Consider the following 21174-nt stretch of genomic DNA (forward strand, 5'->3'; position numbering starts at 1 on the left):
CTTCAGTGATAACTGCTGTGAGAAGCATCACTTTAAAAAGGCTGTGGAGGGAACCGCTTCAATACCTGTGCCATTGTCCCTGGTCGGGGCTGTAACTTCCACCGCCCCAGCCACGGCTGCATCCGCTGTGCTAATTGCTTTGGCCTGATGGGGACTGCAACTGCCGTTAGCCCTCTCACAGCTGCATTTGCTGTGCTCCTTGTGTGAGCCTGATCTGGTGTAACTACCAACATCGATCCAGGCGGGGGCACAACCCACCTGCAGCAGCTGAGGTAGCTGCACAGCAGTACTAAGCTACGCAGGCATGTGAATCAAAATGCGGCCCACGCTTGGCCTACCTGGCGGCCTTGGACTAGCTTTGCTCGTCGTGGCCCCTGTCTACAGTACTATTGAGGGGCGGCTGAATCCGCTCTGAAGGAATGAAGAAAAGAATGTTGACTGAAAATAATGACAACTTTGTGAACTGAGTACACTTTTGACTTAAAAACTGCACCCGTGCCTGATTCATGCTATTACTTGACTACTGTAGGCGGTACCAAAATAAGAGTGGTCGCGCTGGAGGGGCTTGCAAGGAATATCAGCTACTGTAGCACAACAGTGGTAATGGTACCTAGGGTCATGACCCTGTATAGTAATTTGCATTGTGTAGCAGTTAGTAGTTTTATGTGATTAAAAGGACATTGTTTTTGAAAGTACAAGCACTATCTGGTTATTGAAGATGTTGTGTCTGTTGGTTGACTGTTGAGACCAAGATAGGAGGGCGAGGATAGCTTCCCAGACAATGGCAGTGTATTGTTTGCATTCCTGTGGTTGAGAGTGGAAACCCAGGCACTGAGATGAAGAGGATCAAGAACAGGCTACCTTTAGAAATTCTATGACGAGTCTGATAGCAAGGGTCTGTTGGGTAGTTATTCTGTGTATTGCCATTTGGTAGATGGTAGCAGTGAAAGGAGGACTGCAATATCTGTGGTTCATGGTAAGGCAGTTTCCAATCCAAGCTTGCTCTTTAATCTTACCCAAGATCACTGCATTTGAGCGGCTGAAGACAATCCGGTGCAAAAAACTCACACTTGATTGTACCCATGTTTTGGATGTTCCTGCTTGGAGACAGACCCAGTGCTCCATTTTGTGAGCAGCATAACTTTACACAAAGGGTGTGTCTGAGAGCATCCCGAGAAGAAACCTTATAGGAGATCACCCCCAAAACAGTATTAAAGGTTGAGACAGTCGATGCACTTTCAAATAAATATGTATGAAAGTGAAATCTAAACCTTCCCATGTTGTTCCATCCATGCTTTCTTCTTGACCAAGAAAGGGAGCGCTTCACTGAGTACTTGAAGGTCTGCTGAATGCCTGACATTCAATCTTCCATAGTAGGGGTCACCAGTTTCTGCTGGAAGAGCTGAGGTTTTGACTGAAGCAACCTTGAAGCCTCTTTGCCTGCTGAGAGAGGGAAGTAGTGGTGTACCTGACCCCACAGAAAGAGACCTTGTCCAGGGAGGTGAATCACAGCTCGTTCTGGTGTGGAGACCATGTGGGAGGAGGCTTACTAACATGAGAGCAATCCAGGAGTGACCCATGCTGAGAATGGTGCTTTGCTCTCTGTGCGGTGTTTGAGAAACTGCCACTAACGCTGTGCCAGAGCTTGTCAACTTGTGTGGTCCTGCCGCCTTCCCCGTAGTATTGACTGGTGCTGTCGCCGTCAATTACAAAAATCAAAGCACCACCAAAGCGGGCAGCCTTATACTGGCCTGGTGGCTGAACTGCACTGACCCTTTAAGAGCTACTCTGCCTGAAACCCACAGATACCGCCAGATGAAGTGCCAGTTCGCAGTTGGTCCGGCGCTGATACAGGTGGGACAATCCACGCTTTAACCGCACAGGCTGGACTTCTGTCCAATAGTGACAGGTAATCGCAGCGCCTGGGTGTGAAAGCTACTGAGACACAAGCGGTTGGAGCTGCTGTGCTCTCTTGAGACTGGTACAAAAGCAATCCTAAGTCTTTGAACTTGGCTACTTACTGAATTTATGAAAAAAGTGAGCAGTCTGCACCTGAGCCTTGTCTATTCCTAGTATTGTATGGATGATAATAGCGGGGTGCTGATGTAAGCAGGAGGGAAGACGGATACCACAGAAGGGAGGGGATTGTAGTACCTCTTGATGTTTAGCACAGCTTTTCTCAGCCCTGTATAGAGATGATAGATTGAAATGGGCTATGTTTAGATTTGCTCTGAGATTGAAAGTGCTTCATTCTACTAAAGGATAAGCACTGGGCTGGGCGTTATCTTATTGTGTCTGTTGTTTGACGTAGTTCTGAACTTTTGCCCTGCATCCTTCTCGCCTCACTATCTTCAGAGTCCAGTTTGGATGGAGCATGTTGTGATAGGCCCCACTTAAAAGACCATAGTAAGATATGCCCTAGGACTCCAGTGGCAAACTACCGTACCCACCACGATTGGGCCCCCTAGCATCTCTGCTCTGGGACCCAATTGACAAGGGTCAATGACCATACACCTATGGGGAAAAGACTGAATTATTGGCAGACAACACTATTGTATGACAGCAAACCATGACTTTGTGCTTCTAAGTGTAGGCGGTATTATCTATTCAAAGTCAAACTTGTGTGAATAGCTAGGTAATGTTCTCCTGGTGTTTACAAAATGTTATGTATCCCACTTAGCTTTTTTTGCCACTAAAACATCTAAGTAAACTCCTCATGTGGTGATAAAGAAATGATTCAATATCATTAGTTTGTAAATTATATGTTCTAGGGATACTACCATTGCCTTCTCTGTTTAATTTTTTATACAAAAAAGTTGACTTTGATGGATATTCTGAGAGGAAAAAATCCTAGTTAATGATTAAAGCTGCTTGTGTGAGTTTATTGATTTTTTTTGGGTGAATTCTCTACTTTCACACTCGTTTTTTCGGCCGTCCTCCTGAGTTTCAACTTTTGTTATCCTCTTAGTATAACGCCTCTCCATGAGGTATTCACTCTATGCCTACTTTCTAGTTTACATCTCCAGCAACTACCACTACTATGCAGGGCATTCTTCTATAATTCAGTAGGAGTCCAATATCAAGTATGTTTAATTAAGGCCACTCTTAATTTTGACTCTTCAGCCGTGGCAATTTTCACATACTTATGGATGTAGCAGACTTACCACATAATTCATCTGCTGCAGAACTTCAAAATTTAGTACCAAAAAAGCACCACGCTAGGTGTCATGTAGTGGCAGGCACTTTGGCAGGTGCAGTTGTTGGTTACTGTGTTCAGAAGTTAATCTGGTCCTAATGAGGTGATAGCTGGGTCTGGTGGCTCAGTGAACTAATGTGTCCACTATGTTCGCCTGTGTTCGACCTCATGATTACAGGTTCAAATCCCGGCGGTTCGACTCAGCCTTTCATCCTTCTGAGGTCGATTAACACGAGTACCTTTAGGTTGGGTAGAAATAAACATCTGTTATTTTGCGCCAATATACCCATGGGTGAAAGTGTGCTTTACATATTATGTTATTTTATATCTGGTCCCAGACAGTATTAATGTGTATTAAACTGGAAAAATAGCAAAGCAATACTGCTACAGTCTCTACCACGTTATGCCACACAGTTTGTCAATTCTTGCGGCATAAATTAGTCAACCGTGCTACTTGATTTGGTCCTCCATTGTATTATTCACTGGTCCTATGTAGAATTTTGAATTATGCGAATTTCAGTATGTTCTCTCTGTTCCCCTCTTGAAGACTTTCTGAAGGTTGAGGCAGTTTCCATTTTGTAAAAGTATGCTAGAGCCTGCCTGATGCTGTTTCTCTGAGCTAATTTAACAGATTGATAAAACAAATCTATCATGCTGCAACCCCACCACCGTTTCCCCATTTATAGTTCATGAGCTGCTGCAGTTCGTCAAATTGTGAAACTTTTAGCTTTTCTGTTATTTATCCCCAATGTTTAAAAGTTTTTGATTAAACAAACTTTTCATGATGTCAGAACTGAGCATTTTACCACCCCGTCCGACTTTTTTTTCTAAGTAGTTATGTACTTTACCATTCATACAAATGAAAAGAATTCCGTCTAATTTGCAGTTTCACATGGTTCCAAATTGTGTCTTCTCACTGAACTGGACCTTAATATAATACAAACTCAGACCATCATTTAGACACATGTTATGTCCATTGACCTAATTTGAGGGTTGGCATTCAAGATCATCCACCATGTTTAGAGGAGGACCCCCCAGAATTGAAGACTTTATATCCATCCCAATGTAGACTTGCATACCCTAAAATATAAGCTTTATATTGAAATTAAGAAAAAGTGTATATTGGTCAGAATTGCTAAATCTGGGCTGCCATTGTCCGTACTTTCGGAGTAGAATCATCTTCACACCATAGACGTCCTCAGATGCGGGCATGTGTGGGGATCACGAGAAATATCAAATATCTAAAACCATCAAATTTAGGTGGGTCCATATGACTGAGAGGTCAAATTGACGCATTCATAATGCTATTAAACTGAACTAGCATTAGTGTAGCAGCTGAGTGCGACTGGTTTGGGTACTTCTGTGTTATACAGGTTTTTCCTTCACACTGCAGTTGTGAAATTATGAAATTGTGGCAGTATGTCGGGACCCCATGGTCGACCTTTATAAATAGTGCAAGAGATTCATGCAAGCAGTATTAAAATAGTATTCAGCACGGTTCCTTTCTGACCACTGATCTCCTTCAAATATCTTTATAAATTGTTTTAATTCTTATTTTTAGATGTTTATCGTTTTTTTTATCACTTTCTTTCAGGAGATAAACCTCATAAGTGCAAAGTTTGCAGTAAGTGTTTTAGCCGTAAAGACAAGTTAAAGATGCACATGAGATGTCACACTGGAGAAAAACCTTACAAGTGTCAGAGCTGTGACTACTCGGCTGCAGACAGCAGCAGTCTCAACAAACACCTACGGATTCACTCGAACGAGCGCCCTTTTAAATGCCAAATTTGTCCTTATGCCAGTCGCAACTCCAGCCAGCTTACTGTACACCTGCGGTCCCATACTGGTAAGTGCATTGGAAAGTTACCGTTAACTAACGTTATGCTACTTTTAGTACAGAATGTTAACTAGATATACCGTTGCCTAAGATTAACCTTATTTTTTGCCATTGCCGGTGTGCAAAAAATGGAATATATCATCTGTTCATTCATAATTGTATATGCTGTAAAGCGCTCTGATACCCCCAGGTCCAGCCAGCGCTATATAAAACTCCTAAATAAATAAAACATGTTTAGATATTCTGAGACGCTCAAAATTCATGAAACATAGTCAAACCTGTGGATTCCAACCACATGAAACGTCATTGCCACCAGTTTTAAATTCACACTTACAATCACGTTTTAAGTTAAGGGCATAGCAAATAGAACAGGCTTTGATTTGTGACACTAGTTTAATAATTTTTTTGCAATTGTCAGTGTTCATAATTTTATCTAAATTGCTAGAGAAAATTCCACATCTAGAGAGAATAAAAGATCAAATGCGGTAGGCTTGTATATGTTACCAAATCAAGCAGCAGAAAACCGAGGTAGAATGGATATGCATTACATTGAATGCCATCTTCACAATTGAGTAGTGTCTGTGCTATGGTATGTTTCGTATGTTAGAATTCTAAGGTGAATGTCTAATGGACAGGCCAATCAAGGATATTTAATCCACTTTTCAAAAAGCCACGGTTTTAGGAAATGAAGGGACGTGTGGCCTCGTACTGTGCGCAGTGCCTAGTTACCATCTACCTCGAGTGCCGGCCTTCAGCATGGGCGAGCTGGGCCCAGGGCACTAATATTCTAAGGGCGCATGGAGCTGTATGCATTAAGGTTATGCCAACAGCCGCGCCCATCTTGCTCCAGTCTTGCCTCTTTCCTGTTCTGTCTGATTTACCAGTTGAAAGTGGTTTTAGTCCTTTATTATCATACGGCAGGCGCTGTTTTTAACATCTCTTTAGCCCCCTTCCTTGCCCTCCCTTAACCCTCTGACCCCTGCTGGCACACATCAACAAAACCATCATCTGTGTGAGGCAGCTGAGCTAGTGGTGATTTAGATGGGCTGGGGGGAGGTCCAGGGATGTTTGCTTCAGGGGCCAGGCTCCGCTCATCCAGGTACTGACCAGTGAACTCAAAAGGGACCCCCTCCTGCTTGTTTAATGTACTACCATCAGCAAGGGCGCCAAATGTCTCTCCGCCCAGGTCCAGGGCGCTATTTCAGCAAAGGCCGGCTCTGACCTCTACATGACATCCTTACTCCTTGTAGCTCACAGAGCTGCTCATATTGCACTCTGAAGTTAGTCGAGGTAGAGAAACTTGGAGAGTGACTGAGAAAGAGAGAGAGAGTCCGAGTACTAAATTAACACACAGTTTGAACAGTGTTAATCTGACTAGATTTATTTAACAAAGAAAATAAGTTATTTACTTTTATCCTAGCTATGAGGAAGACAACCTGGCGCGCGTGTGTGTTTTTACAATGGAAGCAAATTTGATCAAGACATTTTACCTGTCAGACTCACAGGTTTTTTTGTGAGGAACCCTGGTCAATATACTCTAGAACTCGGCATAAAACAATATATTTTTTATATATATTCACAGCCCACGCAGCACATGAATTCTAGAAATTATTTATAGTATCCTTTGAAGCATCATAATAAAAGACCTGATACAAATTATATAATTGTGCTTCTCGGCATACAGTCATGTCTCACTGCTGTCTGCAGGGCCTTAGGGTGGGGGCGATGGACGGAAGTTTGGTGTCTAGGTAAGGGTGACCAGGCGTCCCGGTGTTTCCCGGACAGTCCCGGTTTTGGGTGGACTGTCCCGACACATTTCTTCATTTTGAATAGATGGCCCGGTTCTTAGGACAAAGGTCAGGTACTTGCAATTTTAAGGAGCATTGGACGGCATGATCTACTTACACTGGCGCTTCAGAAGAATGCTAAAATTAAGCTATTTATTCAGTTTCCGTCAGGCAGCACAGGAGGAGTTTGGCTGCGCGCTCCGAGCATAGGGTAGACAGGGTGGGGAGAAGGGCATAGGGTGGTGGTTCTGCCATAGATAATGTTAAGTAAGTGTGTGTGTGTGTGTGTCTGTCTGTCTTTGTCCCCCCACTGTGAGGGCCTGTGCTGGACCTCATGGTCACAGGTTCAAATTCCAGTATGTCCTCTCTACGTTTAAAAGTATATGTTTACATAGGTACATATTTACAAAGGTACGCAAAAACCGGGACAAGCCAGATATAAAAGTAGGATTAAAGGCTTTCGTCCTACTGTTATTTCTGGCGTATCCCGGTTTTTGGTTCTCAAATTCTGGTCACCTTAATTTAGGTCCTTCCTTTCATTCATTCTTTCCTAACCTGAGTATTTGATCGAAGAGTTGTAGTAGAAGCAGTCTGTTGTGTTATCAGGGTTGTGGCTGTCACGTTTTTTGTTTTAATTGGTTACATGGCATCGGTTGTGCTTTGGAACTCCTCGCATCCTTAGGGCCGGGGAGAGGAAGAGAGACTTTATGGCGGTGCCTGGATGACTCGTAATCCTTCCCAGCCATCTCTCGACCCTCCCACACCCTCGCCTGGATTGCTCAGCCGTCGTTGCCTTTGTTAAGTTTGGGCTGATACCGAAGATGCTACCCTTGTTATGGCACACAGTGGTGGATCTGCGCTAGATTCCTCCGATGCGATCCACATCACTCTGTTTCGTCTGGGACGAGTAAGGGTAGAATTAGTAATATTAAGATTACTAGTAAATCATCTATCCATTTTGTTGGGGGAGCTACAGCGTCATATCACGTGTTTTTTGTGTCAAATACTGCAGGGTTGTCAGATGTTTTATATTCGTGTTACAAAAAGCATCAGCGCACAGCGCCGTAGGGTGCCCAGAACGGATTGAAATGGCCGACACCTCTCAGCACCAGCCCACTTCTGACTTTTATATTCTAAACGAAGACACTCGGCTAAAACGCCCTAGTCCCGAGGACACTTTCTAACACCGACTCCCCTATTAATATGTAAATGTGCGCCTCTTTTGTGAAGAAGTTACTTTATACCATCGGGTTCACCTACCACCATTGTTGAATTCCCTGATCTAGCTCCAAGTTTCATGGAAATCATTTAGTCCTTGTAGAAGCAGCGAACTTTAGTTCGTGGTATTTGGCTTTTTAACTCCACCCTGGTGTGCCAGTGACATCTAGCGGTGAACGCATAGACCAGTGCAGCTATTAAAACGTTTACATCCTATCATCCTAAATGTTTTGTACAGAATTAAATGTATAAAAATATACATTAATTTAAGCCGAGGTTTTTTGTGTGTTGGAACTTCCAGTTGACCACTTACAAATGGGTTTAAACAGTTTTTCAAGTTCTGGTGTGTAGGTTTTGTGCATCCAACGAAGTGCAGCGAGGGAAGTTACTTTGATTTCATAGGCGTAATGGATGGGTGCTAATAATTGTTTATGCGGTTCCCTTTTAATTTTTTATTTGCATTTTAACCTATGGAATTACCATTTTTCGGCTTGATTTATGCAGAATACTTCACAAACATGTACGGACTGCTATATGTCCATTCGTGTTAATTTGTAATTGTTCGCATTACAGTTGCACCAAGATTGAACAAATTGTAGCATCTAGTTGTAATTATGGGCGAGGCTTAAAAGCACTTAAGCTGAAAATCTATGCTTAGCATAGTGTGCCGCCCGACTGGTATTTTGCTTCTTCTGTCATTACATCCAGATATTTAATCCAGCACCTAACATTACACTTACAACAAGCCAGGACTATTGGCTTTGTCAATGGTTGTTAGATGCGTAATAAATAAGGAGCAACCATGGCTTCGTAGTATAGCATATTGAAAATGCTTCAGTTCTGAAATGGTGAGACTGTGTAAGAACTGAAACGGGTCTCTTTGAAGTGCAGCGGTACTGCTGCAGAGTTGAGTTTTTTTCCCCCCCAGAGGGTGAAGGAAAAAAAACGGAGCGCCCAATAGAGACCCGTCTCCGCTGCCGCACCAAGACCCGGCCCACTTAAAGCCCTAAGTACTTCCACATTTTCTTTCCGCTTCCTGCGGTCTCTCATTCTGTTGGAGCTGCTGGGGGTTGCCGGGAGGATTCTCGGTAGAAGCAACTAATTCTCCATCTACCGGATTTCCTGTCTTGGGGATGCGATCCAGATCACACTGTTTAGTCTGGGACGAGTACGGGTAGAATTAGTAATATTACGATTAGTAGTAAATCCAGTGCTTTAAGTGGGGAAAAAAAACTGGGGGTGCTCTAAAAGGGGCGTGGTTAATGTCTTGAAGGGGCGTGGCCTATCCGAGTAGGGGCGTGGTCTAAATCAAAATAACTAGCCCTGTGTGCTTAAGAAAATCATGAGTACCGGCACTTCTCCGTGTTCTCCCATTGAGTACCGGGACAACTGGTGCATAAGTGACTGTCACTCTTTGTGCTCTGCAAATAGGCAAAGGATCAGATGTGCATGTTTTCTGAACACTTTTACATGAGTCACTGATGGTCACCGTGAGCAGCTCGCATTGCACTCAACTCCTACTACAGAGCTCTCAATAGTGGCCTGCCATAAAGACCCAACTACAACATGAATTCACACCCAGACATATGGAGGCAACTCAGTTCACTGTGCTCTATACAAGAGCTGCATGACAAAAACTACAGAAACACAGCATCAGCAAAAACAAACACTTACGAAAAGAGAGATGAACTAATATATGTGAAATGTAATCAGAGACTGCAATATTGATATGGATTACCTTTGGGTTTTTACAGTTATTGTTGAATAAGCAAGGCGTGTGGTTGCCTGTAAATGTAAGGACACGAATATGGGGTCCGGTAGGGAACGGCTTCAAGTCAGTTTTTTATTACTAATGGGTATGAGACCGAGAGGACCCGTCCAACTTAAAGGTCTGAGTCCAAGTACTTCCACTCGTTATGGAGGAATGGAAGGCAATGTCCGTCTGAGGGTGCACAGACAGTGATAGAGATGTTGCATTGTATTGATCGGAGTTAGGTGCTCCTGGGCGTTTTTTCTTAGCCAACTGTGCAGACTTCAGGCTTGGAGTGACTGGTCTGTCAGTCTGATGCATGAGTGGGCCGCACAGAGCTCCTACGTGCATCATTTGGAAGGTAAGGTCGTGTTTGCAGAGGGATATGCCTTTTCTTGTCTACCGCAAGCCCTAGAAATACAGAATGCTAGTATTCGGTGCTGCCACTCTAAGGGCAGAGGCGCCCAGTGTCGTCGGATCGTCTGGAAACAAACAATGTGTGATGCAACTAGGGCGATTACGGGTCAGAGGCGCAACTAGAGCCAAATTTCGGGGGGGGCTGAGCAAAAGTTTCGGGGGGGGGGGCTGAACTTTAAGCAATAGGCAGAGTGGAGCTGCAGGGGCTCTTAGAAGGGGTGAAACAACAGCGAGGCCTCATTAACATGCAAATGGTCTTTTAAAGACCTGTGAAGTGCTCGGGTGCGGCTGCTTTTTTTTTGCCCGGGAAGGTGTCTCATCCCGGGCTGCCACACACGACGGGGGGGGGGGGGGGGGGGGCTGAAGCCCTGTGAGTCCTATGGGTGTTGCGCGCCTGTTACGGGTTGCATATTAACTTCGGTCTCTGGCGGCACACGATGTAAGGTCTTATGCGCTTACAGAGTCTGAGCACCGGCAGTTTTTTTTTGGGCCCTCAAAACGGGTCCGAAAAAAATAAATAAAGAACGGACTACCTTTAGTAGCCACGAAAATAGAGCCCGATAGAGACCCGTTTCGAGGGCCCCCCAAAAAAACTGCCGGTGCTCAGACCCGGACAGACCCGGCCCACTTAAAGCCCTGAGTAAATCCTCTATGAATTTTGTTGGAGGAGCTGCAGCGCCATAAACGTTTTTATGTGTCAAACACTGCAGGGTTGGCAGATGTTTTATATTCGTGTTACAAAAAGCATCAGCGCACAGCACCGTTGAGTACCGAGGACTGTTTAAACTGCAGTCTGTACGGATTAAAATGCCCGACACCTCTCAGCACCAGCCCACTTCTGACTTTTATATTGTGAACGAAGACACTCGGCTAAAACGCCCTAGTCCCGAGGACAATTTCTAACACCGACTCCCCTATTAATGTAAATGTGCGCCTCTTTTGTGAAGAAGTTACTTTATCCCATCTACATATCGGGTTCACCTCACACCTTTGTTAAATTCCCTGATCTAGCTCGAAGTTTCATGGAAATCATTTAATACCCTTGTAGAAGCAGCTAACTGTTTGTGTTATTTGGCTTTTTAACTTACCCCACTGCACTTCGTTGGATGCACAAAACTGTTCTTTGGGCAAATGTGGCGGGCATAACTTATTGCTGTCAATCGCAGAACATCTCCCTTGAGGGCTACCGTGGATACTATTCCCCTGAAGGTGGTGTGTGCTTTTTAGATCTCGCCTACGCAGCGCGCATGCGTTGCATAGGAAGGGACCTTTTGTAATCGATCAGCATTTTGGCCAAAAACATGCACGTTTTGCATTGCTTTCTATTGCAACGGGTGCACGTTTGGCGTTTCCTTTGCGGGAGCGAGCTTTGGTGCAATCTGTTTGTAATTTTGTTGAAAACAGATGGTGCCCCTGCTCGCTCCTGCAAGGGAAACACTGTGTGTGTCTGGGATGCAGGCCGTGTCAGTTGCCTTTCATTTCGATGGCACGCCGCATGCTGCACCTCTACCCCCTTCTGCCGATTTGGTCTTTGCCCCTCCCGCGCTGCGATTGGCTCTGTATATTTTTAATGTTTTATTTTGTTTTGTGCTCTTCCGCACTATATTAACGTATATTTTCAGCTGCCTAAAAGAGAAATCGCTAAATGGCGGAGGTTACCCCTTCCTCCTCTGATAGCTCCCTGGAAGCAGTAATATGATACAAAATCCAAAGCATTATATGTTATAGTGCACGGACACGCTTGACTAGGACGAATGAGTAGATGAGCCTGCAAACAGAAATTAATTTCAGTGTTTAAAGGGCCGATAAAGTTTCTTTTCTCAGCAAGAATCAAATGCCTTTGAAACCGATACGTTGAATAAATGTTAGAACTGAGAAACCGGATAATATTCGGCTTCTTTCTGCTCTCCCATGTGCCCCTTCGAGATCCTCCTCTCCTTCCGCATTCTGCCTGCACCCTCCTACCCAATAGTCGTCCACCACCATGTCCACCACCACGTCCACCACCACCACGTCAACCACCACCACGTCAACCACCACCACGTCCACCACCACCACGTCAACCACCACCACGTCCACCACCACCACGTCCACCACCACCACGTCCACCACCACTAAGTCCACCACGACCACGTCCTCCACCACCACCACCGAATGAGTATATGAGCCTGCAAACAGAAATTAATTTCAGTGTTTGAAGGACCGATAAAGTTTCTTTTCTCAGCAAGAATGAAATGCCTTTAGAAACCAATACTTTGAATAAATGTTAGAACTGAGAACCCGGATAATATTCGGCCTCTTTCTGCTCTCCCATGTGCCCCCTTCGAGATCCTCCTCTCCTTCCGCATTCTGCCAGCACCCTCCTACCCAATTGTCATCCACCAGCACCACCACGTCCACCACTTCCACCACATCCACCACCACCACGTCCACCACCACATCCACCACCACCACATCCACCACCACCATGTCCACCACCACCATGTCCACCACCACCACGTCCACCACCACATCCACCACCGGCACCACATCCACCACCACCACATCCACCACCACCACATCCACCACATCCACCACCACCACATCCACCACCACCACGTCCATCACCGCCACCACGTCCATCACCGCCACCACGTCCATCACCTCCACGTCTACCACCATGTCGTCCTCCACCACCACCTCCACGTCCACCACCTCCACGTCCACCACCTCCACGTCCACCACCTCCACGTCCACCACCTCCACGTCCACCACCTCCACGTCCACCACCTCCACGTCCACCACCACGTCGTCCACCACCACCATGTCCACCACGTTGTCCACTACCACGTCGTCCGTCCACCATGTCGTCCGTCCACCATGTCGTCCACCATGTCGTCCACCATCACGTCGTCCACCACCACCACATCATCCACCACGTCGTCCACCACCATGTCATCCACCACCACCATGTCATCCACCACCACCATGTCATCCACCACGTCGTCCACCACCATGTCATCCACCACCACCATGTCATCCACCACCACCATGTCATCCACCACGTCGTCCACCACCACCACGTCGTCCACCACCACCACGTCGTCCACCACCACCACGTCGTCCACCACCACCACCACGTCGTCCACCACCACCACGTCGTCCACCACCACCACGTCGTCCACCACCACCACGTCGTCCACCACCACCACGTCGTCCACCACCACCACGTCGTCCACCACCACCACGTCGTCCACCACCACCACCACGTCCACCACCACCACCACTATCGCCACCACCACATCCAGTACCACGTCCACCACGACCACCACATCCACCACCACGTCCACCACCACGTTTACCACCACGTCCACCACGTTTACCACCACGTTGATGTTGTTACACCAAGGATATTGTGCTGGATAACTAAACACTTATAAGGTCCCAAAGGCGAGACCTATTGGCTATGCCAATGCTTGTTCTATCTGCTTTCACGATTCTGGCTGGGTGTTCTTGCTGTATGATCTGTAGTACAGAGTAAAATCACGCAAACCTTCACATAACAAGAACTTTTCAAGATTTTAAGCGGCACGGCCTAGATGCTTTTTGGATCGGTGGGGTGCCTTAGTGCCCTGTCTGCATTTCTCTACAGTGGGTCCTTTCTGCCTTTTCCTCCTTACGGTTTTGTGTTTTACCCTCTCGCCAACCCGGGCTGAACATCCTGTCTTAGTGATGTCTAGTGTGACCTGGCAGGTGGTGCTTAATTTAGGGTCGTATATATCATCCAGTACTTTTATTGAACGCCACAGGTTCATACGGTTTTTGTCTCCTTTGGGGCAGATGCCTTGGTGTGGCCTTCCTTCGTTCTGCTGTTCTGTGAATTGGTACGTTTCTTCTTTGCAGGCGGTGATCTTACAATATACTATTCATATGTGGAGAGGACGTGGCCTAACTGCTAGGGTGGTCGACCTCAAATCTGGGAACCGGGTTCGAGTCTGTGCACCACCATCACATCCATACTCGTCCCCCCCACCTCCCCCTAAGCCTTCTGATAGTTAAGTTCATTCCTTCTCTAACCCTGGCATCCTATATAGAGAGGGAGATCCTTAAGAGCAGTTGGTGGGGCAGGGGACAGATGATTCATGGAACGACTACAATGTCCTCCACACAGATGATCTGGAGCCAAAATCCTCCCCAGATGATATTGTTCCATCATCAAGAAAAGGCCTTGCCACCATGAAGTGGACATGCACTTCTTCCAGGGCAAGGACAACGTTTTAGTGGAGGTCCTCTCGAAGATAGATCACGCGGTCTGATTCCTGCCCATGCTCAAAGGCATGCTTATTTCTGCACCTGACCACTTTAAAGACCCTGTCAGGGCTACGGTGACCACGCTGTGAGTAGAACTGCCCCCCCCTGATTCCATTGTGTTACATATAGCATGCAATTGGGCTTCAGTTCATAGAACTAGAGCCACTCCCCACAAAGCCAAGGAGAGCAAATACTTTGATGCCACCAGCAAGCGTGTGGCGTTTAGTGAAACCACCCAGATATGCATTGTAAACTCTGTTAGTTTGTTGTTGAAGAACAATCGGTTTTGCTGTAGAATAGATGGAGGCAGTGGAGCATCATCTACTTGACACATACAAGAGAGGGAAAGGAGTTACTCGTGCAGGGGAAAATGATCTCCAGTGCAATCACCCAATGTACGTTTGACGATGCTGATACTGCCTGATAGTGTAAACTCTAGCATGCTGCTCCGTTGCCATGCATGTCTTCCTGTCTTTGGGTTCAAACCAGTGCTCCAACAACACCACCTCAACATTCCATGCAATGGTGAACACCTCTTTGTACCCAAAGTGGGAGAGATGTTGGAGGAAATAGACCGGCAAAGTCTATTGGTGCGTACCAACGGCCACTCTGAGGGTCTCCTTTCATAGGCTGCAATCCATAGGCTGGAGCAAAACCTCAATCTCTGGTCAAATGCCAACTTTCCAGTGCTAATACCAGGCCTTTTACGATTTCCAGACAGGCAGAGGACTCTCAAGGGGTGGTTACAGTAGCAATAACAGCAAAAGCTGTGATGGCTCCAGAAAAGGAGTCTCAGCTCCCTAGCATTGATTCGCCAACACTCCCACCACAGGCCCGACTCTTCATACAACACCTGTCCCAATGATTCCCGCTCCGCCTGGCTCGCTTGTAATGTCCTTATGCTATTTGTGGAACAGTGCATGCACTTTTACCTTTATAGACTGGATGCAGAAAGTGGTCTACAGGTGTCGGTGGGGGCAGCTCGGTTCTAAAGTTATAGAGTAGTTTGAGTCGTATACATGTAAGGCTTGTGGCTTGGAATATTACTTGTAAGTAACTACAGTATTACCATTGACTTTGATAGTTCTATTTTAATACATCATTTAAAGTTGTGTTTCTCACCTTAGGTCAGACTTGTCAAAATTGTCTATTATAAATATCTATTTTGGCAAATTATTTTGTTTACGGTAACCTCACATTGTTTAGCCTGTTGCCTAATACAACAATTGTTTCTGTAATGCCAAATAATAAGCATTAGAATGAAGTGTTAAGCAAGTCTCTCAAATACTTGTTGCATATAAGCATTACTCTGGTTTCAAATTGGAATATGATTATAGCAGTTCAAGTGGTTTTAATAAACCTGTATTTTTTGCATCTTATGTAGAAATGAATATTGATTTAACGTGTCTCTAATATAAATTGATATTGTTTTCACAGGTGATGCCCCCTTTCAGTGCAAATTGTGCAGCTCCAAATTCAAAATAAACTCTGATTTGAAGAGACACATGCGTGTTCACTCAGGGGAGAAACCCTTCAAATGTGAATTCTGCGATTTTGTCTGTGCCATGAAGGGAAATCTGAAATCTCACGTAAGGATCATGCACAACTCCTCAAACACATTCAGGTGCCCAGAATGCGATTTCCAGTGTGGGAACAAAACAAGTCTCCGACAGCATAGACGAACACACCAGCCCGAACAGCCTGTAAAATGCTTGGACTGCAATTATTCTTGTTCGAACAAAGCTGCTCTTAAGGTCCATGAGCGAATCCACTCCAAGGATCGCCCCTTCAGATGCGAGTTTTGCAGTTTTGATACCAAGCAGCAGAGCAACCTGACCACACACATGAAGAAGATCCACGGAGACAAAGTAAAATCCAAGAAGTCCTCTCTGGAAAAAAAAGATGGTGACGTTGCAAAGCAGGGTGGATCCCGGCAAGTAGCTAAACTTGACGCCAAGAAGGCCTTCAGGTGTGATATCTGTGAGGCATCATTTGTCAGAGAGGATTCGCTGCGCAGCCATAAAAAACAGCACACAGAATATAATGACCCTAAAACCTACGAATTGGCAGTTTTGCAACTTCAAATGGATAATGGGCAAAACAATGTTCCAGTTGCTGTCAAGCACCTTCAGGTTGCGCATCCACCTCATCAAGCCACTTCCTACAGCGAAAGTAGAGTCATGATTATCGTTGGGCATCAGGTTCCACAGACGAATACTGTCGTACAGACGATGTCAGTGAATGATGGTTCGGCTGCTTTGAGTAATCCAGATCATGAAGACCTGGCGAGCAATGCACAACTGCAGGTTTTGCGCCAAATCAGTTTGATGGCACCATCTGATTCCGTAATAACCAACAACGAAATCAGCTCGCTTGGTCAGCAGACTGTTCTCCTTACAAGACACGATCAAAGTGATGTCAACAGTGTACATCAGAATCTAATTCCAAGCACTACCATCTGCAGCCATGTGCCATCAGCCAACCAGGCATACATCACTAGCTCGGACTTTGAAGGTCTCAATGCTTTCATTCAAAAGGGAGCAACTGAGGTTACAGTTGTTACCGAGGGGACCGAACATATTACCGTGTCAACATCCGAGCAATCCACGCCAATGTTTTCTTCGTCTACCCATTCAGAAGTTCCTAAGCAAGCCTATTCTATTGTTCAGTCTGCTGGGGCACATTCCGCTTTACTGTATCCAGCAGACGCCATTCCAGATTAGTCTAAAAGGTCTCTTGTGTGTGTTTTGATATAAGCAAATGAAATATAAACGGACAAAACCAAAGTGGCTTAAATTTGTTTCATGTATATATTTCCCATGCATATTTTTTATTTTATAATAAAGGAAGCACCAGAAATCAAGTAGGAATTTAGGAAAGAAGACACTCAAACGAGACACGTATTCAGAAACGTTCAATTTTATACTACTGATACTAAAACAACTAAACCTCGTATGCCCGTCTCAAGTAATAGCAAAAACCAAGCAACTGTCATGTTAAAAACAAGATTACACATAACCCACGCAAAAAGTAAGGCATGAGAAATAGGGTGAAACACTGAAGATAGAGATGATTCTAGCAATTATACTAACCCTTGCACAACCTACAGGATGACTGTAAAGCCGCATACGTAACTTACATTTCTGTGAATGTTTCCCAATCACTGCTGTGTGTTATACTTCTAATGCAAATAGTGTGTTCAAAAGATGTAAATGTAAGCTCGCTAATTGCTACTCCTCCCTGGCTGTTTTTGAGAAACTTTTCCAGTTTTACATTTTTTTTCTTACATGCATTTCAATTTTGTACTCTCTTGTCTTCTGTGATATTTTGTGAGAGTGTGACTTACGGATATCTCAAGGTGCATTTCTATATGATTTTGTTGCATTTAATATGATAGTGTTTTGCATAAACTAACAAGTCATTAAGGATTAACGTGCAATAGTGTTTTTTTAAATAATGAGAAAAACATTTTTCAAATATCTGTTTCATATTGGATGATGATCCTGTACATAAGTTGTATAATACATTGTCTAGAGATCCTTATGAATAACTGCTTTGATGTTGTGTTTCCCAAGTAAAGTTAAATAAATTGGGATAAATGTGTGACAAATGGTAAATGAAACCCTGCTTTTCGTAGATTTTGTTATGGGTCCATAATTTCTAACATGTTGGGTTTCTGCCGTACACAGATATATTTTTGGATTTTATAAGACCTTTTTGAATTTAGGAAAATTTCTAACAGATACATTAGGGGTATGAGTGAGAACCATGAAAAGACTGATTTAATATTCGTTGTTACGCATTTAGCACTTTTAAGAGAAAATTAGGCCATTATCGGAATATGTATCATTGAGAAACATTTTTTAATTTAGGGTTTTTGTAGGTGGTAGATTGATATTGCACCTGAACATTTGTGCATTCAACTACTAAACCACGATAAACTGACTTCTTTGTAGCATGAGAAGAAACATGATCTCTTGTTCTGAAATATAACATGTTTCTCTTTTTGCCTACTGAAAATTATTTGTTTTACTTTTTGTGTACATTTTGTTATATCTACACAATACTTGACCACTGGCACTTCATTATGAGACTAACTACATGACGTTTTAGTGTCCCTAGTGTAAAAAATATCTAACGGTATTTATATTTCATATTAATTGGTGTATGCATCTGGAACGTTTTTATTTTATTTGCTCCAATGTGTTGCTATAAAAAATGATTTTTCATATTGAAGAAGATATTGCAGAACAATGTTTGCAAGTATATAGAACTTTAAAAGTGGGTGGCCTTTAACCCGGAGAAGAAAGAGCTGAATCTGGTGTATTAAAATGGTCTCTCCTGTTTGTGTTTCATGAATTAACAAACAACTTTCATTACTCGTGTTACTTTTCTTTCTAACCCAGCGACGCAGACCACGTTGGCTACAACCTTACTGAAGTTTATATTGTGCAGACTTGATCCATGCTGAGAAATGTCCATATGTATTACTAGGGATTTCATTACTTTGATTTTCTCTTCCTTGTCTCGGGCCCTCCTTTAGAGGAGGCTTTGACTCCATACAGACACCATTGAAGCTATATCCATGTGAAGAGCAAAAAAGAGACCTACCCCCCACTGTGGCTACCCCACACAATGGCTTCTCATGCTACCCCACATAAAGGCACATGCTCCAACTCACATTCTGGTAAAACTGCCCAAGCCTTATGAAAAAGATGCATCTAAGAGGGAGGAAGGCCACTCGCAAGGAAGAGATAATCTGAGTGATGGGATTACTTGTAAACACGTAGAATATTACTTCTTATTTCTCTTCCTCATCCCTAGCCTTAAATTGGAGGACATACTCAAGTTAAGCCGCAACCTTCAGAAAAGGCCAACACAGACATGCATAACTCAGACTGTGTGACACCCATGTGATTGTAATGAAGTAAATGGTCAATCCGGTACCTTCAACAGAACCCCCTGTGTCAAAAAATTGATGATTGTGTAAATGAACATCTCACCTGCAATGAGACACGCGTGTCTCTCTTTCTCGCGCTCTCTCCCCCCACAGTATGGCTATACCTTTGGTGGAATGTCTTTGAATGTGTTCAGGTAACTTGAGTACTCATAAGCACATGAACTGGTTGAACATATTTGGTGTCTCAGGGTGGAGGAAGGAGGATTCACTCCCTTAGTTCCAGCGCCAAATTTCACAAACGGATTACCACACTGGCAAAAAGAAGAAAGCCTGTCCAAGTAAATGGATAAAGCTCTGCAAACGTCCAGTGAGAAAGGCTATCCCTTTCAGAGGACAAATTAATAAAGAACATCAGAAGAATAATTTAAGCATCCCTGTGACGTTTGGAGGAAATGTTGGGGAGTTAAACGAAGAATTATCCTGTTGGGAAAAACACAAAGGTAGGGAACCTGACAGTCTAAAGATCCCAAATTTTCTAACCTTCCAGCTGAAGGGATATTGACAGGGAAAAAAGGTCTTAATGGCTAGAAATTTAAGTGAACATTTATCCAGAAATTGATTTAAAAGGAGCTCTCTAAAGCCCAGAGAGAACTAAAGGGAAGGTCCAAGCGTCCCTCGACGCTGAGCGAACAGAAAACCCTTAAGAAGATTGGACACAAAAGCTTTAACTAAAAGCTTAAACCATCCAGTGACTTTCTAAAGGCTCTGACTGCTCACAGTCTTCAGAGTGGTTGGGGACAAACCCCAAACAAACCCTTCCTTAATCATTAAGACCGGGTCATATTCCCAGAAGACTAATACTTTCCATATACACCATTTCTGGGAAGAGGCTGATTGGTTAATATGGGCCTTACAGGTAGACTGCCTCCTAGAAATCTGAACAGCAGTAGCCACAACTTCAAGGAATCCAAGATTCTGTAAGCCTAATTGTTCAACTTCTACACCTGCAAACACATTTTTAGGAGTAACAACTGTAATAGTGGAGCAAACTGAAGATGGTATGGGCACACCCGAAGCATTCACCCCTGGGCTGATAAAACCTGCTGGAGGTTTGGAAATCAATGCTTGATGGCCTCTGAAGGCACCTCAAGAGACGAGTAAGAAGCATTGAGATGACCAGAAAGGGAGGAAAAAGTCAAAAGCAGACCTGTGGAATCATTTCATAGGCTATGAAGAAAGGAGAACAATTTACCATCTCCACTTTGATCCTGATCCAAATTCGAGCTGGAGCTGATAAGAGAGCCAACAAGGTTATGAAGTGTGAATAGCTTCTGCAATCTCCGTTCATGGTGAGGCAAAAACAGAGTCAGAAGGGCGGGTCTGAGACGTCAGTGGGTGGGCATTTTTTTTGCTGTTTGGGGGTCTGCTTTGTGGTCTTATGGGCCGGTTTTAATGTTGATTTTCCTCATATCACAAACATTGTCTCCAGCCAGCACAAACGCATGCAGCCCCCCCCATACTTTGCAAAACAGCTATACATTGTGGTTTTACAAGTTCAAAATAGCCCCAATTTGAAAATGTGGGTCATATTTAGGCTACCTGATTTGCTAATTGAGCCAATTTTATTTTGGTGCCTGGGCCTTTTATTTTTCTTCCCATTCCAATACTGGACAGAAATAACTCAAACTTATGTCTGGAATTGAGCACTTATACATTGAAAGTTCCGCGTTGGTTGCATTTTGGATTTCTTGCAAAATGACTCCATGTTCATCAAAGACT

At 44.2% G+C, this 21174-nt stretch overlaps 1 protein-coding gene across 1 annotated transcript in view; it reads left to right on the plus strand.

Annotated features, from left to right (window-relative positions):
* Nucleotides 1-18874, plus strand: part of ZFP64 (ZFP64 zinc finger protein) — a 49436-nt gene extending 30562 nt beyond the window's left edge. Inside the window, exons 5-6 of the mRNA XM_085619133.1 lie at nucleotides 4791-5042; nucleotides 15933-18874. Coding sequence (XP_085475259.1) covers nucleotides 4791-5042; nucleotides 15933-17218 — 1538 coding nt within the window. The 3' untranslated portion in view covers nucleotides 17219-18874. The remainder of the gene's footprint in view (nucleotides 1-4790; nucleotides 5043-15932) is intronic.
* The last annotated feature ends 2300 nt before the right edge of the window (nucleotides 18875-21174 follow it).

This window comes from Triturus cristatus, chromosome 7 (genome assembly GCF_964204655.1).
Source record: "Triturus cristatus chromosome 7, aTriCri1.1, whole genome shotgun sequence".
NCBI classification, from domain to species: Eukaryota; Metazoa; Chordata; class Amphibia; order Caudata; family Salamandridae; genus Triturus; species Triturus cristatus.